This window comes from Piliocolobus tephrosceles, chromosome 13, assembly GCF_002776525.5.
Source record: "Piliocolobus tephrosceles isolate RC106 chromosome 13, ASM277652v3, whole genome shotgun sequence".
Classification (NCBI taxonomy): Eukaryota; Metazoa; Chordata; class Mammalia; order Primates; family Cercopithecidae; genus Piliocolobus; species Piliocolobus tephrosceles.
Genome location: NC_045446.1, coordinates 62,312,178 through 62,339,384, shown reverse-complemented (window position 1 = coordinate 62,339,384; position 27,207 = coordinate 62,312,178). Strand labels below are relative to the sequence as shown.

Below are 27,207 nucleotides of genomic sequence, written 5' to 3'. Positions count from 1 at the left end.
TCTCCTCCTGTCTCTCTCTTACCCTCATCTCCTGTCTCTGCCCTGTCCCCGCTCCATCCCGTCTTTCGCTGTGTGTGTTCCGTTCTTGTCTCCGTCTGTTTACCTGTATCTCTTGTCCCTGTCTCCATCACTGTTTCTGCCCCTTTTTCTCCCGGTCTCTGTTTCCTCTGTCTACCCACGTCCCCTCCCTGTCCCTATCCCAGGCTTCGTCTCTTCCCAGTCTCCATCCCCCTTCCTGGGCCGCCTCCGCAGTCTCCGCCGGGATGGGACCTCGCTGGGGGCGGGGCTGAGGGGCCAGATCGGAATAACTCGGTTATCAGAACGAATTGAATTAACTTCTTCACACGAGCGCCGCCAGGCCTGCGTCCCCGCCCTTCCGCGGGGCCGCAGGTGGGGAGGCCCGGGAAAAGGGTCGGTACCCTCTGGCCTCAGACGCTGTGTAGAGACCGAAGGTCTGGTCCGGATTGGGGCAGGATAGGCACTCCGGGGATAGGGTCCCGCGCATCCCAGCTCCACACCTCTAGAGCCCTAAGAGGGCGGCTGGGACCCTTCGGGGTGGGGGTCGGGGCGGCTGGGGGCGGGGTCTGTGCGTCCCAGGCCCCGCCCCGCCGGAGCTAGCCCCGCCCCGCCCCCCTCCACGGGGTCCTGCGCGTTAAAAGGCGCGCGGGCCGGGCCGGCTGCACTTGCGTTGCACCCGGGCTGAGTGCGGCCGCGACGGGGCGGGCGGGCTCTCGGGCGCTCAGAGCTGGCCTCGGGTCCTCGGAGCCTGGCGCTCGAACATCCCTTCCGACCTCGACCCGGACCCAGACCCCGACCCGGCCTGGCCCGGCCCCCGCCCCCGCCCCCCGGGCCGATGGACTACTCCTACCTCAATTCATACGACTCGTGCGTGGCGGCCATGGAGGCGTCCGCCTACGGCGACTTTGGCGCCTGCAGCCAGCCCGGCGGCTTCCAATACAGCCCCCTGCGGCCAGCCTTCCCCGCGGCAGGGCCGCCCTGCCCCGCGCTCGGCTCCTCCAACTGCGCGCTTGGCGCCCTACGCGACCACCAGCCCGCGCCCTACTCCGCAGGTGAGCGCAGCCCCGGCCCAACCCTCCCTCCAATTCCTGCAGAATCCCCGGGCCCGCTCGCCAAGTGAATGCGACTGTCTCCCTCAGCCGCCCCCATTCCTGCCTTGGCCAGACCCTCCAATGCCCCGAGAGACCCCCAGAATACGAGGTTCTCCGCAGGAATGAGCCTCACCCTTTCATCTCTCCTGTTCCTTTTTCTCGTTGCCAAATCTCTGTCTCGTGCCCTTCAGGTCAAGGAAATAGATCCCCATCCAGCTCTGGGCCCCTTACCAGGCCTTCCCCTCACCACCTGCAAAGACTGACCGCTAAACCTTCCCCTCACCACCTGCAAAGGCTGACCACTAAACCTCTACAAGCCCTGGATCTTTGAAAAAGGCTCTCAGCTCAGCCCTATCACCACGCCGTCACCCCTGCCCCACAAGATGCATGAGTCCCAGCAAGGACCTCTGCAGGCAGCTGAGCTGCCCAGATGGGAAGCTTCCTAGAGCCCCCGTGGCCATCAGGCCCTTCCTGCCCTGTCTTGGACCCATGCTTCCTGGGCCCGAACCCTTCTGTAGCCACCAAAACCAGATCCCGTAGCTCGCAATAAAGGGGCCCGGGTTTTTAAGCCACTTGTATTTCCCCATTCCCCCACAGACTCTCCCAATTAGAGTCCTGTAGAACCTGGAAGCAGCTCCTGCATCCCCAAGCCTTTTGATCCAAGTCCCTGTCCAAACCCTCAAGCTCACTGAGCTTCTCAGTCATCTCATCCCTCTGATTAGAGTCCCAGCCTGCCTCATGGAATTTTATCTCCTTCCCTCCTGGGAAGACCACTGGGGACCCAAGTAGAAGACTGGGGCCTAAGGGCCAGGCACAGTGGCTCACGCCTGTAATCCCAGCATTTTGGGAGGCCAAGGCAGGTGGATCACTTGAGGTCAGGAGTTCAAGACCAGCCTAACCAACATGGTGAAACCCCATCTGTACTAAAAATACAAAAAAAAAAAAGAAAAAAAAAATTAGCCCAAGCATGGTGGCCCACGCCTGTAATCCCAGCTACTTGGGAGGCTGAGGCAGGAGAATTGGTTGAACCTGGGAGGCAGAGGTTGCAGTGAGCTGAGACCATGCCATTGCACTCCAGCCTGGGAGACAGAATGAAACTCCATCTCAAAAAAAAAAAAAAAAAAAAAAAAGAAGAAGAAGAAGAAGACTGGGCCCTCTAGACTGGGAGTTGGGGGAGAGATACGAGAAATGAGAACCTGGATTTGGAGAAATGAGAACCAGGGTGGGGAGATTGGTACCCTGAGCCAGATGAGGGTAGGGATTGGGAAGAGGGGAGACAGGCTCCAGAGATACAGGGTTTTGAGACCAGAGAGATGGGGATAAGGTACAGAGAGATGGGAGCAGAGGTGGAAGCACTGGAAATCCTAGGAGAAATGGGGACTCAGGGTTGGGGAGATAGAGATAACAATCAGGCGATGGGGACCAAGGAAGATTAGAAATAGAGATGAGGAAGATGAGAATACAAATGGGGTGCTGGAGACAAGAATCAGGGGAGATGGAGGCCTGGAGAGATGGGACAAAGATGGAGATTGGAGACCTCTGGTGAATATGAAGACTGAAACCAGGGTTAGAGACAGGGAAGGGAGGTACTGTCAGAAACACTACCTATGGGGCGGTGGAGACTGGGATGGGTATAGGAAGAGAGTTAGGGGGCAGTGTTGGCTTTGGAGGAGATGGGACATGGAGAAGGTGCCTGGGAAAGAAGAAGGGCAAAGAGAAGATGGAAGAAGTCTTCTCAATGGGCACAAAGAGAAGAATGGCCGAGAAGTGGAAAGTTGAAGAGAGACTCAAATGGAGGAAGATGAGGAAGAGGAGAGGGGGACATCTAGGGGAGAATGAGGGTCAGGGGAGTAGGGCAGGATTGAAGAAATGAGGCTTGGGAAGGGGGGAGGTTGATAGGTGGAGGGAGCCAAATCTGTATACAGCTGAAAGCCGGTGGGATGGCTGGTGGTAGGGCTGAAAGGAGGGCCGGTGGGAGGTTCTCTGTTGCAGAGCCTTGGCCCAGAACTGGTTAGTGGGAAGCCTGGCAATGCTGATGAGACTTGACAGACATCCAGGGCCAGGGTAAACAGAGGGGGCAGAGGGGCTGAGAGACAGGAGGGGAGGGCCAGAGGCAGGGGTTGAATGGGGGTGCAAGGGGAGGTGGAGGGAACAGGGCTTGGGAGGAGGGTGATGACTTGGCTGGAGTATTGGATTATGCTTTCTCCTTGGCCGCTCTTGGGGCTTGGGTCTCCCTGATCTCCCTCCGCCTTTATCCCGCCAGCTCCACTGAGTGATAGGGTGGACGCTCCGCCCCAGGCTGTTGGGACCAAGAGGAGGGACCAGGCCACGGACGGGGGAAGCGTGTGATTCCCTCGGAGCTGGATATAACGGGTTGAACTCTGTTTCTCACTCCCCCATCCTTGTTGCTCCCCCACCCGCCCTGCACACACCCGCAGTGCCCTACAAGTTCTTCCCAGAGCCGTCCGGCCTGCACGAGAAGCGCAAGCAGCGGCGCATCCGCACCACGTTCACCAGCGCACAGCTCAAGGAGCTGGAACGCGTCTTCGCTGAGACCCACTACCCCGACATTTACACGCGTGAGGAGCTGGCTCTCAAGATCGACCTCACTGAGGCTCGCGTGCAGGTGCGTGTATGCACGTGTGTGTACGCGAGTGTGTGCCCATGGAAGGGGGAGACCCGATCTCCCAAGGTAGCTTCAGGCTACCTCTGCTCTGTCTCCCTCCTAGGGCAGAAAGTTCCTAGAGATGCTTGAGAAGCCAGGAGGGAGGCCGAGGGGGTAGAGGGAGAGACCCAGGCGACCTCAGGGCCGGGCTGAGGAGTGGGGGCAGGCCAGTCAACACCCCTGGGGTTCCCTATCCCGGCGCTGCAGCTTTGAAAACCCGGAGCCTGGGAGGCTGAGTTTGTGGCAGGCACAGGGCTGAAGAGAGCCGGGCTAGAGCAGACTGTTGTCTATTTGTACAACTCCGTGTACAAGATGTTCATTTGGCCCACCTTGACTGGACGCCCTAGACAAAAGGTTTTCCTGGTGCCCTAAACTGCTCTCCACCGCCCTGGAACGCTCCAGGAGGGAAGTCCCAGAGCTTCCTAAACGAAGGAATTGGGGGAAGAACTTAGGGTGAGGAGAACGGAGGCAGGGTCCCCTCCAGGAGACCAAGAGTGCTGGGAGTCAGCGGAGTCAGCGGGTGAGTGGATTCCAAGGGCAAGAACCCGGGGATCTGGAGGCAGGGGCCAGTGGAGCGCGCAGAGGGCAGTGGGCTGAGTGCAGGAGGGCCGAAGGCCCCTCCAACTAGTAAGAACCCGGGCCCGGTTCTCTCCGAACCAGGATCTCACTCGAGCCTTGCGGCCGCGGGCTGACCCCGTGCGTTCTCCGACCCTCGTCCAGGCTGACTGGCCCCTGTGCCCGCAGGTCTGGTTCCAGAACCGCAGGGCCAAGTTCCGCAAACAGGAGCGTGCGGCCAGCGCCAAGGGGGCGGCCGGCGCGTCGGGCGCCAAAAAGGGCGAGGCGCGCTGCTCCTCCGAGGACGACGACTCCAAGGAGTCCACGTGCAGCCCCACGCCGGATAGCACCGCATCGCTGCCGCCGCCGCCTGCGCCAGGCCTGGCCAGCCCGCGCCTGAGCCCCAGCCCACTGCCCGTCGCACTGGGCTCCGGGCCGGGACCCGGGCCAGGGCCACAGCCGCTCAAGGGCGCACTGTGGGCCGGTGTGGCGGGCGGTGGGGGCGGCGGGCCCGGCGCCGGCGCGGCCGAACTGCTTAAGGCTTGGCAGCCGGCCGAGTCCGGCCCCGGGCCCTTCTCCGGGGTTCTGTCCTCCTTTCACCGGAAGCCCGGCCCCGCCCTGAAGACCAATCTGTTCTAGCTGCCAGCCTCTGGAGGCTCCGAGCCTGCCCCCAGAGACGTCCCTGCCCCTCCAGGACCTGATAGTCCCTCCCATCCTGGCCACCCACCTGGAAACCCCCATCCGTCTCCACTCCCTACTGTCTCACCCCTGGGTGTGTCCTCCCTAACTTTGGAGACCAAGTCAGGGCCACTGTTGTCCTCACCCACCCTCTACCAGCAGAGCGGAATTCTTTTCACCGGGACCCCCTCCAGGAGAACCCCGGAGCCCCTTCTAGCTTGGCCTTCTTTGGATACGGTCCCACATGAGGCCTGTCCCTAACACAGTGTCCTCAAAGTGAAGATCCTCAAGGAGGAGCGGCACAGCCCCCTTCCCTGGCTCTGCAGTGGCTGGGTCACCCCTTACCTTGGTGACCAGGAAAGTCTGCTGCCCCACCCCTCGGGCCCACCCGCCTTAACCCCACCCATACAGAGGCTGCTGGTTGCTGGGATAATCAGTGGCCACTGCCAATGCGTCCCTCACGTGTCTCCTCTCTTCCTTAGCCCGTCTGGCACAGAGGGTGGACCTGTTGGAGGAGTGGAGGGGCTGCCCAGGGAATGGGACAGAGGTATTCCCTTTCCCTAATTGTTTTGGTTGTCCTTTTTCTTTGAAAAGCTTGTAATTTATTGAAGTTTTACTCAATCCAAATAAAACTTAATTTATTGAAGACATCACGCCGCAACCCTTCCGACTGCCCAGAAGACTGCCTGCAAGACCTTGTTCCGGGCTGAGACCTGCGAGGAACCTCCCTCCCCAAGCCCGCCGCCATGCATCCGCAGCGCGCAGGGCAGCACGGACCAGGAGACAGAACTAAGCAAACTGGCACTTTATGGCTGAGATCCTGCCCCACCCCAACCAACCCCAATATTATTAAGGTGCCCTCCCTCCCCACCCCACACAGAACAGTTTAAATAATCCCCAGCCCGGTCCTCGGGCTCTTCCTTCATTTCCGGACGGACACCCGCCCCCACCCCCAGCGGGGGTGGAGAGGTCTTAGCGAAGCGCCTCCCCTGTGGTTCAGGCCCGGTGGAAGGCCGCAGAAACACTGGTGAAAGTGGGGGCCCAGACGTACCCAAATGGACCCCCACAGGTACCCCTGGGGCTGGGAGGCGGAGTCCAGTAAAAGGACAGCACCAGAGTAACCAGGGTCCTCGGTAACCATGGCAACTGACCTTCCGACCTGAGCCTAAAAGGCGAGGGGCAGGATGCCCTAATTAGGGCATTGCAAATGATTGGGCAGCGGGGAATGCTGATCCCCAATAAATAGGCAGAGACATACTCCCCTGACCCTCATAACTTTTCAACCCTGGGGCCATAGCTGGGCCTTGGTAGCAGGGAGGGGCGCTGAGTTCACAGCTTCGTGGTGCCTCCGCTATCACTTGCTGAGCTGCAGGGTGTCCAGAAGGAGGCGCTTGTGAGCCGGGTCCTGCACCCCAGCCTCCTCCAAGTCCTCCTCGGTGATGTCACTGTGGAGTAAAACAGGCTGCGAAGTGAGATGGGCTAGGGGGTCCTGAGGGCCCCAGCTCCGCCCCCGGGGCCAGCCCCTCCCCAACCTGAGAAACTCCAGGTCGTCCCAGCCATTATGCACCAGGCCCTCCTCATAGCGCTCCAAGCCGATAGCCCGCAGCCAGGCGCCCATGCCTGCCTCGCCTAGCCCGCTGGCCCGCCCGCCCTGCGGGCACGGAGCCTAAGAAAACAGGGCATGTCAGGGGGAGCTCAGTGTCCCCCATAGAAACACCTGCAGACAGTCACATTCTGCTGCATGCTCTGGGGAAAAGGAAGGGAAAGGCTGGGCTGATTCATGTGTCTCCCAACTTCCCAGTGCTCGGTTCAGGAGAGCGGGGACACCATGAGCGCTGAATGGTGGAGTGAAAGGGTACCAGGCTGTGGGCAAGCACACTCCTCAGGCACAAAGACAGCCACCCTGCTCCACACACCTCCTCTGCCAGGTCTTCCTGGATGCTCTCCCGGATGCGGGGTGGAGGGAAGCTGAGGGGCCGGCCATAGTCCGAGGACAGTCCCCGGGGTGGCTGCAGCTCCAGGTGGCCTGGGAGGAGTGCTGAGCGTGTGGGCCCAGCAGGGGCGTAGTCCACCTCGCTCAGCGTCTTGGCCATCTGCAGCACCGAGCAGGACCGGTCATCCCCACCGGCCACTTCCCCCAGGAAAGTGCTGGCTGGTGAGGGGCCTGGGGGCAGTGGGGGCCTTGGATGGGCCTTGGGAGGCGGCGGGCCACGGGCCTCACCCCCACCACGGCCCCGGACCACTGGCCCTGGTAAAGGATCCAGGCTAGGTGACAGGAAGATGGCTGAGTCCGGCAGTGGTGGAGGTGGAAAGTCTGGAGGGGGCAACGTGCCTCCAGACTCTTCATCTGAAGAACTCCCCTCTCCCACATGAGGTGGCCGGTGGCGCCCAAGCTGTGGAGCAGGCACTGTAATGGCCACTTTGTTCTTCGTGGCAGGTGGGACAGGGGCCCTGGCAGGTGAGGGTGGCTCCAGGGGCAGCAGCTGGTGTGGGACCCCTTCAAGGACGTAGTAGGCAGGGTTATTGAAGCTGTTCTTGGGTGGGGGGGCGGCCACCCCTTCTGGTTCAGGAGCTCCCTCTGGCTTCAACCTGGGTGTAGAAGCAGAACGACTCCAGGATCCAGGAACCCAGGTCTAAGGCAGTGGGAGCAGTGGAGGGAGAACTAGATAGGAGTCAGAAAGGCCCCTGGTCCTAGACTTTCTCATGACCTTGAGCATATCAGCTGCCCTTAGTTTCTTCATCTCTAAAGGTCAGGGGGAGGATAACCCTTTGAATGGATAACCCTTGCCTCACTTGCTAAGATTCTTAGATCTTTCATATCTTTATCTATCGCTGTGAAACCTAAGCTAAATGGGTCAGAATAGAGGTGCCAGAAGACAAGTCAAGTAAAGCCTCCAATGAGAGGCCAGGTTTGAAAAGCCTCTCGAGGCACCCACAGTCAATCCACTGCAGAATCTTTCTCAGAGATTGAGGTGGGTCTTATTCAAACCTGGGGATAAAACCCGGGTGACTGACAACAGCTGAAGATGAGTGAAAATGCACCAAACTGTACCTAGGAATTTATGTAAGTTTAAGCAACCATTGGATATAATTAGAAAGCAAGCCTCACTTTCCCAAAGCGTGACACAGAGCGCTAATTCCCCAGGACGTTAATAGTTACTACGTGGAAAATAAGTTTCCTGGCCCATTAAGTTTGAGAAACTATATTAAACAGAGCTGAAAAGAGGTTTCCTTCCTGTCCACATGCTCAGAGCTTTTGGTAATACTAATGTGCACTGGGAATGGCTAAGAAAAGAATCTAGAAAAAAGCATTTCCCAAACTCATTTGACCACAAACCCATTTCAAGTGGGGCCTCTTGTAGGACAGAGTTCCAAAGAAGGTACCCTGGGAAATCCCAGGCCGAGCCGTGTGCTTCCTCTAAATAGAAGGCTCAAGCTAGGTCTGTTTACATGGAGGGAGCTGTCTTAAAAACAATTTCAAATTCCATCTTTAAAGGCGGACTTGAGAGGAAAGGCTGACTGCTCCTTTGGACTCAGAGCCACACCTAAGGGTGGCCTGGCTGGCCAGAGTGGCCACAGTCATAAGGCTGTGGCACCTTCAACCACAGGGTAGCAGGACACCTAAGCAGCTGATGATCCCCAGTCCAGCCCTGAGACCCTGCAGGGGATAGTGATGGACAGAGGTGGGCAGGGGAAGCAGGGGCAGTGACAGGTTCCTCCTCTCACCTGGGGGTCAAGGGCTCCTCCCGGGGAGCTGCTCGGGGTGGGGCTGGGGGCCTCCCAGTTGGTGGAGGTTTCTCTGGTTCTTCGAATAACCTGGAGAGCGGGCAGGAGGCCTCTGTGAAGGCTGGCTTGCGGCTCCCTGACCTGCCAGGGATGCACAGGAGAGAGGGGATGAAGTGGGGTTGACCAGATGCCCCCAGGTACCCTTTCATATGACATTCAACACAGCCCCAGCTCACCTGGGCTCCTGGATCCCTCGGGACACAGCGGGGGCTTTGCTCTTTGCTCCTGCCTCATCCTTATCAATGCTGATCCATTCTGAGGGGGCAGGAAGGGAGACTCAGAGGAGACCTGGGCTCCTGGATCCCACAGACGCCCACGGGGCCTTCCAGCCCTTTCCCAGCTACACACAAGCTATGCCTTGGGGCAGACAATTCCCAGCGGTGGCTGCAGAACCTCCAGGTATCCCAGAGATTCCAGCATGCCCCCGACACCCCAGTCCTGCCCTCCTAGATCTGTTCACACCGCCCTATCTCATGTCCCATTGAAGTCCCCACCGTAGAGCCGCTCACGGGTGCCCAGGCGCTCCGTGGGCACCCGCACCTTCATGGAGCCTCTGATATTGCCTGTCTCTTCGCCACGGTGGGACAGGAAGGTCAGGAACTGTTGGGCCGTGCTGCCAATCATGGACTTGAGTGCAACCACACACTCCCCTGAGGGGCAGATGGGACAAACCAGCAAGTTACCAAGCCAATCTAGGCCCTGCCTGACTTCCTGTTCCCCTCAGCACCCCTCACTCCTCACCATAGGATTCATAACCATCCATGGACTTGACTGTGAGCAGGAGGTGCTGGTCCTGCAGGTACTCGATATCAGCCAGAATTGGTTTGAGCTGGGAAGCAGGGAGGCCCAATGAGGCACAAAGCCCTGCCACGTGCTCCTGCCCCTCCCACATGCTGCCCCTGACACTGCTCACTCTCCACCCTCAGGTCATCTGTGCTCACTCACACTCAGCTCTTCAGAGAAGAGCCAAATCCTTAATGCAGAAGACACAGCCCTATACAGGCCTTTTACAGCACTTAGCATCACCGTAACTAATTAATTTTCTCAGTAGCTAACACAGGACCTGACGTTTAGCAAAAGCTCAAGAAGCATCTCCTGAATGAATGAACAAACTGCAACAAGGTTCCACACTCCCAGAATAAAGCAAAGGCCTTTATCTTCACTCATGCCCATACACACACACACAAACACACACACACACACACACACACACACACACACACACACACACGCTCTGCTGGCCCCACACTCCCTCCCAGGCAGGCTCCTCAATAAACTCTTCTGCACCCCTCTCTGTGCCCTCACCCATAAGCAGGGGCCCTGCCCACAGCCTCACCGTGGGCAGCTGGCGTGAAGACCACTGCACTTTGAGGAAGTTGATGTTGTCACTGCTTTGGGCATCATTCTCAAAGCTCTTCTTGTATTCTGGGGAGGGGTGGGGGACATCCAACTGAGTACCACCTCTCAGCTTCCCTTCCCACTAAGTAGTGAGCCGACTGCACCCTCTGGCCTCCCATCCTCCTTGGCCCACACCCAGCCCCTGACCCGCCTCTGACCCTCCAGGCAGGTAGAGTAGAACTCGATGAAGAACTTGGTGCGGCTGGCTGTCTTCACAATGGCCTCGATGCTCTCAAACTCAATGTAGGCCTGGTCTGAAGTCTTCGAGAGCCCTGAAGGGAAAGGGAGAAGAGCAAACAGGAGGGCTGAGAGGATCATAGGAGAAATGGGACAGAGAAGCAGGGCCCTGGGACATGAAATCAGGGGTCCAGAGCAAGGAGGCAGGGCTACCAACAGGGAAATTCCAGAGCCCAGACCCTGGACCAGAGCAAAGAGACAACCCAAGAATAAAATGCCCATTGAAGAGGATGCTGGGGACCAGAATGCCTGCGGGATTGCCACACGTCCAGGCATACTCAGGGACACACACGTGGGCCTAGACAGACACAGGCACATAGGTATGTGTACACTCACGTATGTACACACACAAGCATGGGCGCATAATTCTTGTGATGGCCCCAGCGCACAGACACCCTGACACATCACACCTTGAGAAGCACTCCTGCACTCACTGGTACGCACACCCACACACACACTTACATAGTCAAACCTGTATACATCCCGAGGCCACCACCTTTGCCCACTCAGATTATGCCACATCCACAAGCACATCTGGAACAGTCACCTTTCTTGGAGATGAACTGGGAAGTAACTCCAACCTCAAATGTCCCAAACACAGGGGAGTGGTCACTGGTGACGATGTCATCTGTGCAACCTGGGGAGAGGCGATAGGAATGGGGACTCAGGGAGAATATTCCAACCCTCTGCACCCACCTCCCAAGGTTAGGGCAGAGTCTAGATGGTGACCACCCCAGATCTCCCACCACTCTGTCCGGGAGGCTCTGACCATAAGAATTGCAGATGATGTGAGTTTCAGGGTAGGATTTCCACAGAATCCGGTCACACCATGAGGGCACATTGGTCCGGACCTGGGGCAGGGGATGGCAGCATGGTTAGAGCTGACAGCTAGGGGGCTGCTTGGCATGGACCCCACTCCAGAGCTGATGAGTCCCCACACTTCTATTACAAGGGGCCCCAGCACCCACCTCCCTTCTCGGATCCTCACAATACCCAGGATCACCCAAAGGCCTCAGAGGGGCCACAGAGGCTGGAGTGGAAGCTGCAGAGACCCATACCCTTGACCCAAATTCTTGATTCATCGCAGGCCTGGGGTCCCCCAAGGCCCATGCCATTTTCTTGGCTCACCCCAGTTGGCTTCTGTTTGTGCCAGGCATATGTGTCCCGGGAACCCCGCTCATAGCGGTAGGTGGGTGGGAAGGATATCTCCTCCTCACCTGAGGAAAGCAGGGGACAGGTGGGGTTCAGGGCCCTGATACCCAGGGATACTGCAAGCCTCCTAGCCCTCAGATCACCACCTGCCAGGCCCACACTCACTGAATCGAAGGAAGATCTTGTGCTTCTCCCGCTCCAGGTTGAGCTGGTCCACCCTGAGGAGGGGCTCAAACTCCTTCCTGCTGATGTAGTTCAGGATCTCCTGGGGTGGAGGATGCAAAGGCTGGAAACTTTCCTCCTGAGCCAGAGCCAGGGGTGATAGCCCATGTGACCCTTAGACTCCCTACAGCCATGGCAGGGCCCTGCTCACACCTGGATATCCATGTCCAGGCGGTAGTTGAGGTCCCCAAACCAGAAGAGGTGTGTGAAACGCAGAGAGATGTCAAAGGCACTGAGCTGCCGGTCGCCCAGCGAGAGCAGCCGCAGGATGTCCAAGTAGTTCTGGTTCCTCCTAGGGGGAGGGGGGGGGGGGGGGGAGGGGTAGATCCCCAGGGTCAGGGCCAGAAGTCAGGGATAGGCGTAAAGGGAAGAAGTCTCAGGAGTCAGGGATGGGATAAAGATCCAGACCCCTGGGGACAAGGTCAGGGTCAGGAACAGAACGGTCTTGAATTGGGGTAAGAGAGCAGGGAATCTCTGGAGACAGGCCTGCGGGAGGGTCATGGGCTGGGATATGGGAGCGAGAACAGGCCTCAGGTGAACAGGATGGGTGTAAAGAGACCATGGGAAAGGTGCCCCCTCACCGAGCCGTCTTCTCATTTCCCGAGGTAAGGTGACAATTCACAAAGCCAAATGAGGTGCCATTGAACATGAAGGAGACTCCCACAGCCCCCTTGTTTCCTTTTAGGACAAGCAAGAGAGGAAGGCCCGGGTCACCCTCAGAGGGCTCCCAACTCTCCCTTCTGCCTCTCAAAGCTGTAGTGAGAGGATCCTCCCACTGAGCCACCAGACGCTGTGACATGGGCAGGCCCCTGCACACACCCACACCTTCCCTGGGGGGGTCCTCACTGGGCACACATGGTCTGTGTGGATGGCCTGAGTCTGTCCGTAGGTGTGAGCAGAGCCCCTGGAGATCACAGGGGACCCCAAGGGTGAAACTGAAAGGCCCTGCAAATTCTGAGCAGAATCTCTCCTGGGAGAGCACCAGACTAAAAATCAGGAGACCTGGGCACAATGCCTGGTTCCACCACTTACTTGCTGTGTGACCTTGGGCAGGTCACTCAACCACTCTGGGTTTGAGTTTTATCATCTGTGAAAAGGGGGTAATTATCCTGGCCTTGCCTTCCCAGTGGTGCTGGGAGAGATTTGGAATATGAATATGCTTTTCAAAGTTCAAAGTACCCTATATATGGGAAAACTCAGATCACCAAAAGAGGGGAATACTAGGCTCGAGAGGAAGCAGAAGCCATGGACAGAGGGACGCTGCCACCCTTGGGCACCTGCCAGCCCCGCTTACCCAAGGTATTGGCGATGCCAGTCTTCACACTGGACGTACTGACGTGGCTGATACGATTCTCGTGCTCTGGTTTGACCAGCACTGCCACCTTGATATTCCACAGTGATTGCATGGCAATCTGGGTAGAGAGTGCATGGTCACCACTGCCCTGCTGCACCCACTGCCTGCATTTCCCCCTGCACTGTAAATAGACTTCTGTGTCCATCACAGGATAGGAAGGCTTGCCACCCCTCTTCCTGAGGGACTGGAGATAAATGGTTCCTCTCGTGGCATGAAGGACTCAGGTCAGATCTCCCAAACGATATGCTCAGGGACCAGAGAAAAAGCCAGTGAAGCTGTGCTCCCGGGGTTGCCCATGAAGTCAAGTAGGATAGTTTGGAGGTGGTGTGTGAGGACAGGGGCCTGGACAAGATGACCCCCCCTCACCGGGCGGTAATCCAGATCCGTAAGCTCCTTGAGGCCCCCGCGCAGTAGGTCCAGCCACTCGCGGTCACCCACTGAGTTCTCCTGGGTCCCAAAGACATAGATGTCATGGGGTATGGTCACTGTGACCTCGTCCAGGGTCTTCCCCAGACCCTTCGATGTGAACCAGGATGTCACGTTTTTTGGAGGTGGTACACTTCCTGGAAGTGAAGGGGGTGAGGTGGGTCTGGAGGGGTTAGGCACCTGCTCTGGAGCCATCCCTCTCTCCCGCCCCAGCCCCAGCCCGGGCCTGACCCATGTTCCAGGTGCCTATGAAGATGGAGATCATGTCGGGCTCATCCTGCTTGGAGTGTTTGTTCTTCATGAGCTGCAGCAGCTGGCAGAAGGCCTCCCGCTTCTGGGGGGACAGCAGCCACTCAGGGGCAGGTAGGCATCCAGAAAGCCCCCCTTCCACAGGGATACCCTGCCAGTTGGCTCATGTCCATGAGGAGAGGGTCTGTCTGGTTCTCCATTGTATACCCACTGCTCAAGCATGTAACAGTGCTGGTAAATGTTATCCACGCTCAGGTCACCCGTTCTCAACACCCTCTACGCTGTCAGACCCACCCTTGCCAGGAGGGATGGCATGCCTACATCACGTGTTCCCTCTCTTTCCATCCAATGGGAAGCACCCATGTGGGGGACTCCCACAGTCCCCAGTGGCCTGGCCCAGCCTGCTGCTCACCCGGGCACTGACAAAGATGAAGTCCTTGCGCTGAGTCCGGTCCTTCTCCTTCTCAAACACAACACCCAGCTTGTTCTGGACACGCTGGGACTTAATGAGCTGGCGGACTAGGGCATGGAGGACGGGTCACACAGGCCTGTGCCCCTGGGCCAGGGGCTCCACCCTGCCCACCCCTCCCAGGTCTGGCCCTGGCTCACTGCGGTCGTGCGTGAAGGTGGTCCAGTCCTCCTGGGAGTCCCGCTGTCTCCGCAGCAGCACCAGCCGCCCACCCTCCACATCGACGCTCAGTGTGAACTTCTGCGACTTCCCAATCTTGGTCAGGTCACCCAGGGTCACATCTAGCTTCACCTGTAGGCCAGGTGGGGAGGCTGCTGACAAGACCTTGGAGCAGGCAGCACCTCGGTCACCTCCAACCACCCTTTGCCCTGTGAGGCCCCACTGCCATGTACCTCAAAGGCCTGCACGGGGATGGTCTTGGCCTTACGTGTGGATGGCTGCGGAGCCGGGGGTGCTGTGGAGCTCATGTCCTGTAGGGCCTTTAGGGCCTGGAGGGAACGGGGCAGGGTGGGGTCAGGGGACACACTGAAGGCTGGGGCAGGGAGGGGCACAATTGACGTTGGGGCCAATGTTAAGTTGCGGACTCAGGGTTGAGATCAGTGCTAGGCCAATGACAGTGGCCAGTGAATTGGGGGTCAAGGGTCAGAGGTCAGAGGTCATGCTACCTTCTTCTGGATGCCTGACAGGAAGTCCTTTAGCACTGACAGCTTCAGCACCAGGCTCTCTAGTTCCTGCTCCCCTGTCTGTGGCAGGTTCTGGGGGGAGGAAGAACCAGGCTTGCACATGAGTCACCTACACAGAGCCTCCCACCCAGCTCCAGAACACGAACCCACCTCCCAGAGGTCTCCCTACAATCCTACCTGCTGCTGCAAAAGGCGGGTCACCATGGGTGAGCTCTGCTGGTCAAACACTTTGGACAGGATCTCCAGGCCTGACAGGACTTTGTCCACCTCACTAGAGGAGACATCAGATCAAAAGAACCCCCACCCCGACCTGAGTATAGGGAAGGGGGCACTGAGGGTAGCCTCCACCTCACCACAAGGATAAAGGGTACTGGTGAGGAAAGTCAAGAGGCAATGGCTAGTTCACTGTTCAGGGTCAGAGATCAGGGCACCCGTACAGCCAGGAAGCAGGTGAGGACAGGTCAGAGGTAAGGGTGTAATACATGGGGTTGGATGTCCCAGATACCTGTGCAGCCTCCGGCATGAGGTGGCGAGGGTACGAGTGAGGTGGGGCAGGTGGCTGGCTCCACCCCGCACAGCCTCCAGGTCCAGCCCGTAGCTGCCTTTCAGGTACTCATGCGAGACGGTGCTCAGTCCATTGGGAGCACTTTGGGGAGGGGTTAAGAAGTCAGTGGAGGTCCTGCTGACCTGTCCTGCACGTCTGCCCCATCCCTAGAGCAGATAGTACCTGTGGCAACCAGGATTGATCGGGGTATCTGCCTCTGGGCTGAGGTGGGGTAGGGGTTCCTGGTGGGGCCTTAGAAGGCCTCCCCACCCTTGGTAGGGAAATAGTTCTCAGAGGAGAAAAGGTCTCCTGTTCAGTGAATGGGATGGGGGTCTCACCTCTCAGCAGCTGGAGTTGTGGGAGTCTCAGGGACTGGCAGGGGACTGCTGGGCCCAGCGGTGGCAGAAATGCTGGTGGAGCCAGAGCGCGGGGGCAGCGGGGGCTTCTCATCCTCCCCATCTGTAGGCAGGGGTCAGTGGGCAGCCGTTTGGGCCTCCCACACTCAGTGGAGTAGGAGGCACGACGCAGCTGTAAAGTGACTTCCATGGAAAGAAGGATAAAGGGCCCCGGCATCATGGCCAAGGAAAACGGGGTTACAGGAGAGGTGGGGTTGAGAAGGGGGGATGGGAAGAGGCAGGCAGAGCCAAGGGACAGGGGCAGGGAGGGAACCTACACACTGGGAAGTACCTGAGGCATCCCGGTCATCTGGCGGGTCCGGCTCTCGCTCCCCCTCTACAGGAAGAAGCAGGGCACACACAAGGCCCTGGTTGGGCTGGGCGTACAGGCCGATGAGCTCGCCCAGGGTCTGGAAGCGGCGCACAGGCACACCCTGTGAGGTCTGTGGGCCAGCAAGAGGGGGAGGAAGGGTCAGCCAGCAGGTCCCCAAGCCCTAGGCTGGATCAAGGTCAGGGGTCAGGGACCCAAGCTCCTACCTGTACAGCCAAGAAATCTTCTCCATCAGGCAGAATGCGATACGTGTGCACATGCTTCTGATACCTGATGCCAAGGCAGGGCCAGAATCTGTCACCCCCAGGCTGGGGTCTAAGACCCAAAGCACCCCTTCCTCCTGCCAGCAGGCTCAGCACGCCGACCCCCTCAGCTTGGTTTCCCTAAAACCACCTCACAGGGTTAATGATGGGGTCGGTCCACTTCCACCCTCCTGGTGTTGCCTATTGGGCAGGAATGACCAGAACACCCCCCTCTTCCCACCAGACCTACACAGACTCCACACTCACCACAGGGCAGGGCCCGGGAAGCAACAGGGAGATCTTTTGTGGCCTCCACAGCTGTCTAAACAGCCCCTGTGGGCTGTGGTACCAGTCTGGGACCCCCGCCAAACTAAGAATCTTCAGCAGCCTGGTTAGCCTCTGTTTGAACACACAGGCAACACGCTAACACGCGTGTGTGCCTCCCGTGTTTACGCTGCTGTCTGGCTCTGCTGAAGTCAGGTATGTCTAGGGCACCTTTGCCGAGGAGTGTGGGGACATCACCCTAGGCCTTCCCACCAAAGACGGCCCCCACGGGAAACCCGGGCCTCTAGAAGCCCCAAGCCAAGGAGAGGCAAGAAGGGTGCTGACAGACAGGAGCCCAGCTGAGCAGGTGACAGCTAAGCCAGGTGCACAATCAGTGGGGGATAGAAGATCCTCTGCCTCCGCACCTCAGGGCATGCTTCCCCAAGGAGTCACCCTAGGTGTTTGGCAGGAGGGAGGTGAGGACCCCCAAACCGTGGCCCCCTCAGGGGCTCTCCTGGCTGCTTATGCTGGGTGAGTGTCTGTCACTGGGTGTTCCTTTGTAGACTGTTATAAACACTATCTGTGTTTATTACAATAGCATACCATTAACTGAATCCTATCTGTGACATGCTGGGTACCCAGTGTCCTATAAATCTTACTTAATTCTCATGTTTCCAAACAGATATTATTATCCCCATTCTCCAGCTGAGGAAATAGGCTCAAAGAGGAAAAGTCATTTGCCTAAGGTCACAGAGTAAGTAAAAGGTGGAGTTGGGGTTTTAAACCATGGCAAAAGCCAGGGTCAGTATCCTAGCCTCCTGGTCAGATTGCCCGTGCCTGCTGGGGCAGGGACGTGTCTTGCATGTTATTCATGAACACCCGGAATGTATACAGGTAAGCAAGTATGTGTGTATTTGGCAAATCTAAGATATTGCCCATGTCTGATCGTCCACATCTGATCCTTATCCCCAGGCTCTTAAGATGCAGGGAGGAGCCAGAGTCAGCTGGCAAACGTGAAGCCCCCACTCACAGACAGACCCCTCACCCCATTCACAGCCTCCCCTGGCAATGGGGCCAGGATTCTCCCCCTCCTGGGACAATAATGTTCCTCACCCAGACACAGGCCTCAGCTGTCCCCCTCCCACTCAACAGCTGACCCAGCACCTGCCTCCCTCCCAGCCTAATTAGGGGGTATGCCTCAGAGGGGGCTGGGAGGCAGGACTCGGGGATATTCATCTGCCTAGTCTGTCCCTCCTTAGTCTCCCCCTACTGGGCCTCAGACTTGAGGCCTAAGCTGAGACTTACAGGGCCCCTTCCTTGTTGGGTCAATTGACTAGGCTAGAGTTTTTCAACCTCCATACCACTGACATTTTGGATTGCACAGTTCTTTGTTGTGGGGGACTCTCTTGTGCACTGTAGAACGTTTAGCAGTATCCCTGGCTTCTACCCACTAGATGTCAATAGCACCATCCCAGTTGTGACAATTAAAAATGTCTCCCCAGCTGGGTGAGGTGGCTCACACCTGTAATCCTAGCACTTTGAGAGGCCGGGGCAGGTGGATCACTTGAGGTCAGGAGTTCAAGACCAGCCTGGCCAATATGGTGAAACCCTATCTCTACTAAAAATACAAAAATTAGCCGGGCTTGGTGGCAAGCGCCTGTAATCCCAGCTACTCGCGAGGCAGAGGCAGAAGAATCACTTGGTGGAGGTTGCAGTGAGCCGAGATCGCACTACTGCACTCCAGCCTGGGCAACAGAGCGAGACTCTGTCTCAAAAACAAACAAACAGAAAAGTCTCCCGTAGTCTAGGCTAATGTGCCCCCCCACCAAAGATGTCAGGAGAACAAAGGGGTAAGCCGGGCGGATGGCATGGGGCAGCGGGCGTTGCTGAGCCCTGCTCGAGCCATGGCCAGGACAGCCAGACAGGAGTTTGGGAGGGGGTTCACAAGGTCAAGAAACATCTAAATAAAGAGCTAAATAACTGATCTAAATAAAGCAGCCCCCACAGATTCCCACTCACTGGGCCCACAGAAGCCAACTCAATGTCAGACTGCAGGGCAGGAGGTACAAAGCAGGTAGAAGACTGCAAAACCAAGAGTGCTAACTCACTCCAGCACCACTACCACACTCAGCTGACAGGCACAGCCACAGGACCTGGCCCACTCAGAGAAGGACGAAGTATGGCGCTGCTCTCAGCACTCATAGCTCAGGGCTAGGGCAGTCAGGTAACCAGGGCTCAAGCCCAGAGCCAGGGCTCACTCACTCATTGGTTCAGAAATAATGGCAAGGTACCATACAGCCTCAGCCTCTGCTTCCCCAAGCCTTCCTCTCTACACCACCCACCACCGCCCCCACCAGCCACACACGGCCAGTCAGAACCCCAAAGCACAGGAAGGGGCCCTAAGGAAGCTGCCAGGCATCCCCACACACCCCGTCAGTCCCTCTGCCCCGACTCCCTCTCCTGCTCACCACTCAGTCCCTATCCAAACGGGACTGCACATAACGTGGAATGCACATCCTCCCCCCTGCTCACTTCTACATGGAGGATGCCTGAAGGGGTCTGCCGGGGAATGCCCGAATTTTTCGTCCATCACAGTCACACTGGGCCGCAGAACCCCATATCCTCTGCCCTCAAGGCTCCTGAAAGTGCCCCCAGACACACAGCAGGAAGTGCCCCTGCGTCCCTCCTCAGACCCAGGAGAAAGCCAAGGCTCCCACTCCAGGGGGTGGAGGCGGATCTGGCGTCCCGCCGCCCCAGGCACCCTGACCCGGGCCCTCTCCACACCCCGCCGTGCCCGCGCTCCCGGTCCACACCAGCCCGCCAGGAGCCCCCGCCCCACTCACAGGACGCAGAGCGCGAAGGCCCCCGCCACGCTCTCGCTGTCTCGGACCAGGAAGCTGCCATCGCGGCCCGCCCGGGCCAGCAGCTCCTCCGCGGCCGCGCGGCTCAGGTCGCGATGGTACCAGGAGGGGGCCTGGCTGCCCAGCACGCCCCCCTGGCCTGGCGCCCCGCAGGCGGAGGCCATGGCCCGCGCAGGGCTCAGCACCGCCCGCGCCCGTCTCCCCGCGCCATCCGCCCCGAGACGCTCGGGGCCGAGGCTGGGGCCAGGGCCGAGGCTGGGGCCGGGCCCGGGGCCCGGGCCTGAGGATCCGTGGGCCGGACAGAGCCGGGGATCGGGACTCAGCACTCCGCCGCGCAGGCCGCCACGTTCGCCCCGCAGCCGCCGCTGCCTGCAGCGCCGGCCTCAACTTGAAGAGAAAGAAAAGTTTGTTCAGAGGCGGCGGGGGAGGGGCGGGAGCGGAGCGCAGAGCCGGCGGCCGCCCCCTCCCCCTCCGCTCGGCCCGCGGCCGGGGCCGCCCCTGCCCCCAGCTCCTCCTGCGGGAACTGTGCCCCCACCTTCCCCCAGGGCCCGGGACCTCCCAGACCTCACAATGATCCTGCCCCCACCATTCACCCGAGGAGATCCAGTCCCCAAACCCCCATCTAAATCCAAGTCCCCCAATCCTGGCTCGACACTTCGGGATCCAGGCACCCCTGGAGAATTCGACGCTTCTCAGTTCTCCCAATGATATGACCCCTAAACCCCATAATGGTCTGATTCCACTGCATGGCTCTTCCTCTCGGCCCCCGTACAGCTTGGCTGCACCGAGTTCCCCAAACCTGCGAAGGATTCAGGACGACCCCCCCCCCCCCACCTATTCTCTTCCCTCCCCCCAGGCAGGCAGGGCCCCCAACTCCCGCGAAATACAGCCCCCTCTTAGATCTGAGCCCCCAACTCCAAGGGGACCGTTCCCCAGCAAAGCCTGCGGGAAGATCCGCTCCCCCACACACCCCCAGACGAAGTGCGACGTTCTCGAGCCCCTCACGGAGCCCCTCCCAGCCCGGCAGAGCCCTTCCCCCTCTCGGCCAAGTTCCTCGGCACCACCCCCACACCCACAGGCCGGGCCTTGCGGGGGTTCAGCAGTCCGAAGCCAGGAGGATCCCCTGGCCCGTCTAGGAGAAAGTTCCCTCCCGGGATCCCGGCCGCCGCACGCAGACCCCTACCTCCCGGGCTGCTCCGGCGCCCCTTCCCCGGACAGCGGCCCTGGGCTCCAGGCGGCCACTTAAGATGGCCATCCGCGCTCGCCCCCGCCCTCCGCGCCTCCCGCCCCGCCCCGCGCCGCCCCGGGGAGCTGGGGGCAGCACCGCGCCCCGCCTCACCCCGCTCCGCGCCTCGGTCCCGGAGCCGCTGGCCCACTGGGTGACCTCGGGCAAGTCGCGGCGTGGGGCTGAGCTCGGCTTCCCGCTCTGGAAAATGGGGATCCTGTGGCGAGGACCGGCTCTGGGGGCCAGGCTTGTACCGCGCTCGGCACCGGGCCTGGCGCCCCGCCCGCGCTCCCGAACGGCGGCTATTTTTATTATTAATTAAAGAGGAACGAAGGTGACAGCTGTGTAAACTGTAAAGCGCGGCTGCGGGACGAACGGGTATTATTGGCACTCGCCCCCGCCCCAGCGGCTCCTTCCGAGTCAGCAAACTCGCGCCTCCGCGGGCCGGACGCCCAGCGGGGAGCTCCCACACGGGGTCCACTTCAACGACCCCCTGGTACCCTCCCCTAACGCCGTGAGCGGAAGGGGTCGCGGCCGCTGGAGAGGGGGCGGAGTCCATAAAAAGGTCTGGCCCGCCCCCTCCCAAAAAAAGACCTAGCCGGTGGCGGCGTCTCCGGGGAGTCGTCTTCCTGCCCCGCCCCTCCGCCCCCTGGCTCCTTAAAGGCGCAGGCCTCCAGTCGGGCTCCCGCCGCCACTATCTCCCGGGCCGCCGTGGGAGAATCCCTTTAACCTGGGAGAGAACTTTCACTTTGCTACGTTGAACCTGTTGACGGAGCCCGGGTCAGTCCCGCGAGCTCCTTCCTCTATTTCAAATATGCATTGACTTAACCCAGCTGGAACAGAGCCTGGGACGTGGAAGGGGCTCTGTGGGGCCTTCCACACTAGATAAATGTAATAGCTAAGAGATCCACCCACCCACCCAACGTGCCTCCAGAACCCAATAACTCATCCAACAATCTGTGCCACCTTCCTCATCAGCCACCTTGTAGTATAAGAAACGATGAGCCTGATGTGAGGGGTATCCTTGGTAGTGGGGGAGAGACCTGGACTAGGAGTCTGCACACCTGGGTTCTAGTCCTAGCTGGGCCACCTACCTGCAGGGTGTTCTCAGACGCTTACCTGTGCCTCTCTGGGGACAGTTGTAGTAGGAGTGTGCAAACAAAGACTTATCCAAAGGGAAAGGGGTGTTGGGAGACCCAGAGATAACTCAGGCCCAGCCCCCGAGAGCTTTGCGAAGACAGAGCAACGTCCTCAAGATAGGCATATCTACCAATCCTAGGAGGAGACAAAGGTGCCAGAGGCTCCTGACCCCAGGAAGCCCTTAAAGGTGTCTAACTCTTCCAGCCACACTTCCAGGACACCAAAGCGCTGGACCAGTTCCAGGCTCTTGAGTATTGCACTGAAGGAACCCCCTAGACTGCCCTCTCCAATTGGCTCTGTTCTTCCTCTGAGAGTCCCAAGCCCCAACTCTGCTCCTTCAACGTGCATCACATTTTTTTCATCCCACTGGCAATCCGGAGCCTTTCCTGGACTCCCATTCCCAGCTTTTCTGTTAGAGCCGAGCACAGAGCCAGGCAGACAAGGGCTGGAGGACCAGGAGGCTGTTTGGAGACCAAGACAAAACAGCTCAGGACCTGGCTCCCACTTGGGGCAATAGGAGCAACAGGATCCCTGAAGACTATTAATGTGCAGACACCGGGCTCATGGGCTTTCTAGGCAACAGCTCCTCTATATTTCACAAGCCTGAGGGCAGGACTATTATCCTCTTTATATCTAGGAGGAAACAAAGGTTTAGAGCAGTGAAGCAAAGTGTTACCTTTTCACAAAGTAAGTAGCAGAGCTGGGATTCAAACCCTAGTCTGGTTGCTCTAATTTGAAGGAATCCAGAAGCCATAGAATCTGTCTCCCACCCGCCCCGCCGCAAACTCACAACCAAAATAATTCCACAGACATGGATGTGTCAGTCTGTTTATTAGAAATGACTGTTGGCCCCACCATGGAGCAGTAACTGACCGGGTGACAGAGGGTTAGGTGACTTATGAAAGCATGCTTAGGACGCTGTCTTTTGTGGGAGCTGAGCTGAGCCCAGCCTGGTTATCCAAGCTGAGGGCAGGTAGTCTGGGAGAACTGAACTCAGCCAAGAAGCCAGAGTTGCAGCATCAGGGCCAGGCTGAGCAGGAGACCCCCAATCCCATGAAGCATCTCGCCAGCATTTACATGCATGGCTGCAGCATAGAACCTCGCCACTTCCTCATTGGGGTTGCCCTGGGCTGAGTCAAACCACATCTGGATGCAGCGGCCGCTCCCTCGGCTGTAGTTGCTGACCTTGTATGAGTGACTCCAGAGGCCCTCACAAAGGGCGACTGGAGTGGGGAAGTAGGACTCAAAGGTGAGGCAGAGGGCCCCAGCTGGGCACTTGTTAACTCCTACAGGGAGAGACATGGTGGACACAGACATTCAGCCCCTGGGCCCAAAGCTCACTTCTCGCCACCCCCAGAAATCTTCACCCCACCCTAAATCCTGGAGGATCTTCCAAACCCCACCTCAATCTCCTTTTTCCTAACCCCACCTCAATCGCCCTCACCTGAGGTCCAGTCCCATCCTCTGTGCCAGTTACTCTTGCAGGTGTGGGAGGTGTGACAATCCTCCCACCAGCGCTGACAGTCCTCTTTGCATAAGGGCACATCCAGGAAGCGTTCTTTGCGCCAGCTCTGATTCACCTGGGTGGGAAGTGGGGAGGCAGGGCTCCTCTCAGCCAGGGATGCTGGCAGCCATCGCCTTGAAGTGATGGAGGGGGATGGCAGTCTGCTGGGGTGGGTCGGGGGGAGACACGCTACCTGCCGGATCCAGGGGCCCAGGTGGGGTGAGCACTCATAGAGACAGGTGTCCTGGATAAAGTGGCGCTTGCAGGCGGGCTCCATCTTACCACAGTGGTCCCAGTTAAAGTTGTACAGGCGGGAGGTGTCCTTGTGCAGCTCCTGGCTGGTGTTGGCCGTGCAGCAGGCATTCTTCTTCCAGGGACTGCACTGTGTGGGGAAGGCACAAGACTAAGCGCCATACCCTCCTCCTCCTGCCACCTCCTGTCTCTCCCCCATTTGGTTCTTACTCCTCTGCCCTAAGCAGGTTGCCCTGGGAACACTCACTGTGATGGACCCTCTATCCTAGGCCTCCAGGAACCCCTTTCTTGGAGGAAACACAATTACAACCATGTGATCAGGGGACTGTGGGAGCCCAGGGAAACCCTGTCTTGAAAGTAGTAGCTATCATTTATGAGGCACGTAACACTTCATAAAAAGTCCTTTCACATACTCATTTAAAAATTATTGAGCACCTACTTTATGCCAGTCATGCTTATAGATGCTGGGAATACAGAAGAGAACAAATCAGACAGAAATATGTGTTCATGGAACTTTCATTCGGGTCAGAAGAGACAGACAGTAAGAACTAAATATATATATATGTATATATAGTATGTCAGGATATGATAAATGATATGGGAAAAGTTAGAGCAGGAAATGGTAATGTGGAATTGCTGAAATTTTAAATAGGTTAGGAAACGCCTCATTGATAGGTGACATTTTGAGCAAAGGAAGAGAGGGAGCGAGCCATGCAGTAATGGAGTTTGAATACATTTATTCTTCTTGGCATGTAGAAAGATCTGTGTCCCCAGTGGCTAGGCCAGTGCCAGACGCATAGTAGGCCCATGAAAATATTTGCTGGAAAAAGTAAGCAAAAGCCAGGCTGGGCGTGGTGGCTCGTGGCTGTAATCCCAGCACTTTGGGAGGCCGAGGCATGTTCCCGAGGTCAGGAGTTTGAGACCAACGTGGCCAACATGGTGAAACCTCATCTCTGGTAAAAATACAAAACAATTAGCCAGGCATGGTGGCGGGTGCCTGTAGTCCCAGCTACTTGGTAGGCTGAGGCAGGAGAATCACTAGAACCCTGGAGGCAGAGGCTGCAGTGAGCTGAGATCACACCATTGCACTCCAGCCTGGGTGACAGACTCCTTCTCAAAAAAAAAAAAAAAAAAAAAAAAAGTAGGCAAAAGCCCTACTTTTTAAATCTATCTCTATCTTACATATAGGCACATCATATTCTCACAAGATTGTAATCTAGACTGGGTTTTCCAGGACTGCAAATACCATGAAATAGAAGGTTGTACTATGTGTTTTGTTCTACTAGAATTATTCACTATTTTAGAAAAGTATGACATCTATAGCAACATTGCTTATATTATAGTATCTTAGAATGTTTAAGTCACCAATAGAATATACTTGTATCAGTCTTCATTTGTAGCTCCCCATTCATGATTTTATGACAAAAGCAAGCATGTGCTATTTCTTAATGCCTTCTAATGTAGTCATACCAGAGAACTGACATATTGAAATATGTATTATTTTATTACAAGTTACTTTCTGTGTGTTTCTCCTTTATATTACAGAGCATTATGTTGATATTTGCAAAAATTATGCATACAAATAGGTTCTTTGAATTTCATTGCAGGATAGAAAAAATAATCTAAAAAAAATCTGTCATAAAAGGGAGACATTGAATCTAATAGGGTTGCAATCCACTGGCATACATGTATATAGACTGTGTGAATGTCTAGCCCCCGTGCCTCAAATTACAGCCAGAAGGGCCTCCTCCTCTTCTCCCTTGGCATTCCATGGAACTGGCATTTAGTGAGGGTGGGAAAAGCCAGCGCTTCCCTAGTCTGTTGCCCACCAAAGGAGGAGCCTAACCCACTTATATTCCTACCCCTCCACAGGGGCCATTCCTGTCCAGCTCCTTTGTGGGCCCATGTGCTTCTGTGAGCCTCATTTTCACTTACTTGTGTAATGTGGAGAATATCATCTACCTACATCAAAGAACCCCTAGGAATATGAAATTTTATACAAAAAACACATGACAATTGGTAGGTGCCCATTGAATGACGACTCAATATTATTGCCAACATGGTATCCACCTCTGGGGAGGGCCCCCCTAAAATCGCCTCTCTACTCTTCCTACTCCACCTTCATCTTCTCCCACAGCAAAAATTCAGGGTGTGGAGGTATCTGACCCCTCAATCCCTCTCCCACCATCCTGCCTTTCTCCTCCCTGTTAGAACCAGCCCCCTCCTTAGTAGAGGCACACTCCAGCCATACTTGGTCATGCAGCTTGTCCTCAGGACCTGGCTTTGTCTTGTGGTGCTTGGCATCCATACAGACATTGAGGAGATCACTCCTGTCCTGGGCACTGCACATGGTGGCTACCCAGACCAGAAGCAGCAGAAGTGGCATCCATTTCCAGGCCGTGCCTCTCTGTCCCTGCAGGGGGAGCTAGGGTAGGGAAACCAAATCCTGAGGGGAAAGGGCTCCAGGCTGGGAGCGCATTCACCTCCTGCCGCAGTCCCCCCATCCCTACAGTGGCAAATGAGGTCAGACCCTGTTCCTTCAATGCTGGGGCCCTGAAGCTCCCTGAGGCTAGGGTACAGAGGGTTGACCAGGAGGGCTCCCTCGCCCCCAGGCTTTAAGGGCTCAGGAGAACTGGCATTAGTGAGTTGAATCCTGGGGGAGTCTTCCCAATTTGGAGGAGATACTTTGTGCCCTCATCTTTTCTCTAGGCTTTATCTATGACAAGTAATTAAATTCTTCAGACCTATGCCCTGCTTCCCTGAACAGAGCCAGGGACACATAATGTCTGTCCAGCAAGGGCTCTGTGGTTAGATGCTGGATCACCTGGGGTCTTGTGCCAGCTTAGAAACCAGGTTAGCCCTGGGGAAGGCAGTGACCCAGCTCTGCCGAGTTCTCAGATCAGCATAAGGATCAAGTGACAGAACCCACAGGATGGTGTTTGGTTAAATGATGCAGAAATGGAAAGAGCAGTGTTTTTAAGTAGTTTTGCTTCCTCAGACTTTTTCCTTCCCTTTTCTCTGAAAGCCATTTTCCTTTCCAGCCTCCTCAGCTGTCTCTGGGCTAATGCAGCAGACCTCACTTTACCTCTCAAAAAACAAATGCAGATGAGAATGATATAGACTGGGGGTGGGGCAAGGTGAGGAGGGGGTGAGGAAAAGACTATATATGGAGTACAGTGTACACTGCTCCGGTGGCGGGTGCACTAAAATCTCAGAAATCACCACTAAAGAACTTATCCATGTAACCAAAACCACCTGTAAAACGATAGAAGTTTAAAAAATTAAAAATAAATTTTTTAAAAATGCAGAGAGCCCCTTAGATCTGAGAGACAACATGAAAGTTTCCCATGTTGGAGCAGCCAGACCAGCACTTGGTATCCTGGAAGGCACTCAACAACAGGAGCAGCCCTCACCTCCTCTGTTCATTGCTGCCCTTGTCCCCACCTCCAGCCATTACAGAGCTGTC

The 27,207-nt window shown here is 57.2% G+C and overlaps 3 protein-coding genes across 5 annotated transcripts; 1 reads left to right on the top strand and 2 right to left on the bottom strand.

Moving 5' to 3' along the window:
• Positions 1–681: 681 nt before the first annotated feature.
• PHOX2A (paired like homeobox 2A) lies at positions 682–5,657 on the top strand. Its single transcript, XM_023209533.1, has 3 exons — positions 682–1,070; positions 3,548–3,735; positions 4,519–5,657. Exons 1-3 carry the CDS (start codon positions 854–856, stop codon positions 4,966–4,968), a joined length of 855 nt encoding a protein of 284 aa, XP_023065301.1. The 5' UTR covers positions 682–853; the 3' UTR covers positions 4,969–5,657.
• INPPL1 (inositol polyphosphate phosphatase like 1) lies at positions 5,619–21,318 on the bottom strand. 3 transcript variants are annotated; one of them, XM_023209531.3, is made up of 29 exons: positions 20,960–21,318; positions 19,603–20,007; positions 16,460–16,523; positions 16,215–16,365; positions 15,866–15,986; positions 15,489–15,629; positions 15,161–15,254; positions 14,966–15,055; positions 14,693–14,788; positions 14,441–14,591; positions 14,244–14,350; positions 13,814–13,916; positions 13,523–13,719; positions 13,097–13,214; positions 12,384–12,480; positions 11,956–12,094; positions 11,746–11,845; positions 11,557–11,645; positions 11,198–11,279; positions 10,976–11,065; positions 10,350–10,463; positions 10,130–10,218; positions 9,535–9,622; positions 9,288–9,443; positions 8,970–9,048; positions 8,734–8,874; positions 6,924–7,596; positions 6,540–6,673; positions 5,619–6,452 (listed from the first exon to the last, which is right to left on the bottom strand). In XM_023209531.3, the coding sequence occupies exons 2-29, from the start codon at positions 19,782–19,784 to the stop codon at positions 6,362–6,364; spliced, it is 3,777 nt and encodes a 1,258-aa protein (XP_023065299.1). In that variant the 5' UTR covers positions 19,785–20,007; positions 20,960–21,318; the 3' UTR covers positions 5,619–6,361. The 3 variants fall into 3 exon arrangements, with proteins under 3 accessions (XP_023065299.1, XP_023065298.1, XP_023065300.1); XM_023209530.1 differs by lacking the exon at positions 20,960–21,318 and adding an exon at positions 20,804–20,925; XM_023209532.1 differs by lacking the exons at positions 6,540–6,673; positions 20,960–21,318 and adding an exon at positions 20,804–20,926.
• A 1,488-nt stretch (positions 21,319–22,806) lies between these two features.
• On the bottom strand, positions 22,807–26,189 carry LOC111540893 (folate receptor beta). Its single transcript, XM_023209534.1, has 4 exons — positions 25,993–26,189; positions 23,683–23,871; positions 23,430–23,565; positions 22,807–23,271 (listed from the first exon to the last, which is right to left on the bottom strand). The coding sequence occupies exons 1-4, from the start codon at positions 26,125–26,127 to the stop codon at positions 22,979–22,981; spliced, it is 753 nt and encodes a 250-aa protein (XP_023065302.1). The 5' UTR covers positions 26,128–26,189; the 3' UTR covers positions 22,807–22,978.
• Positions 26,190–27,207: the final 1,018 nt, after the last annotated feature.

Excerpts from the sequence above, each read along its gene's own strand:
- PHOX2A (XM_023209533.1), top strand. The coding sequence starts at position 854 with ATGGACTACTCCTACCTCAATTCATACGACTCGTGCGTGGCGGCCATG. Across the intron at positions 1,071-3,547 it reads GCCCGCGCCCTACTCCGCAG|TGCCCTACAAGTTCTTCCCA; the intron begins GTGAGCGCAGCC and ends ACACACCCGCAG. Across the intron at positions 3,736-4,518 it reads TCACTGAGGCTCGCGTGCAG|GTCTGGTTCCAGAACCGCAG; the intron begins GTGCGTGTATGC and ends CTGTGCCCGCAG.
- LOC111540893 (XM_023209534.1), bottom strand. The coding sequence starts at position 26,127 with ATGCCACTTCTGCTGCTTCTGGTCTGGGTAGCCACCATGTGCAGTGCC. Across the intron at positions 23,566-23,682 it reads TGGGCCCCTGGATCCGGCAG|GTGAATCAGAGCTGGCGCAA; the intron begins GTAGCGTGTCTC and ends CTTCCCACCCAG. Across the intron at positions 23,272-23,429 it reads AGGATGGGACTGGACCTCAG|GAGTTAACAAGTGCCCAGCT; the intron begins GTGAGGGCGATT and ends CTCTCCCTGTAG.
- INPPL1 (XM_023209531.3), bottom strand. The coding sequence starts at position 19,784 with ATGGCCTCCGCCTGCGGGGCGCCAGGCCAGGGGGGCGTGCTGGGCAGC. Across the intron at positions 9,444-9,534 it reads GGATGGTTATGAATCCTATG|GGGAGTGTGTGGTTGCACTC; the intron begins GTGAGGAGTGAG and ends TCTGCCCCTCAG. Across the intron at positions 6,674-6,923 it reads AGGAAGACCTGGCAGAGGAG|GCTCCGTGCCCGCAGGGCGG; the intron begins GTGTGTGGAGCA and ends CTGTTTTCTTAG.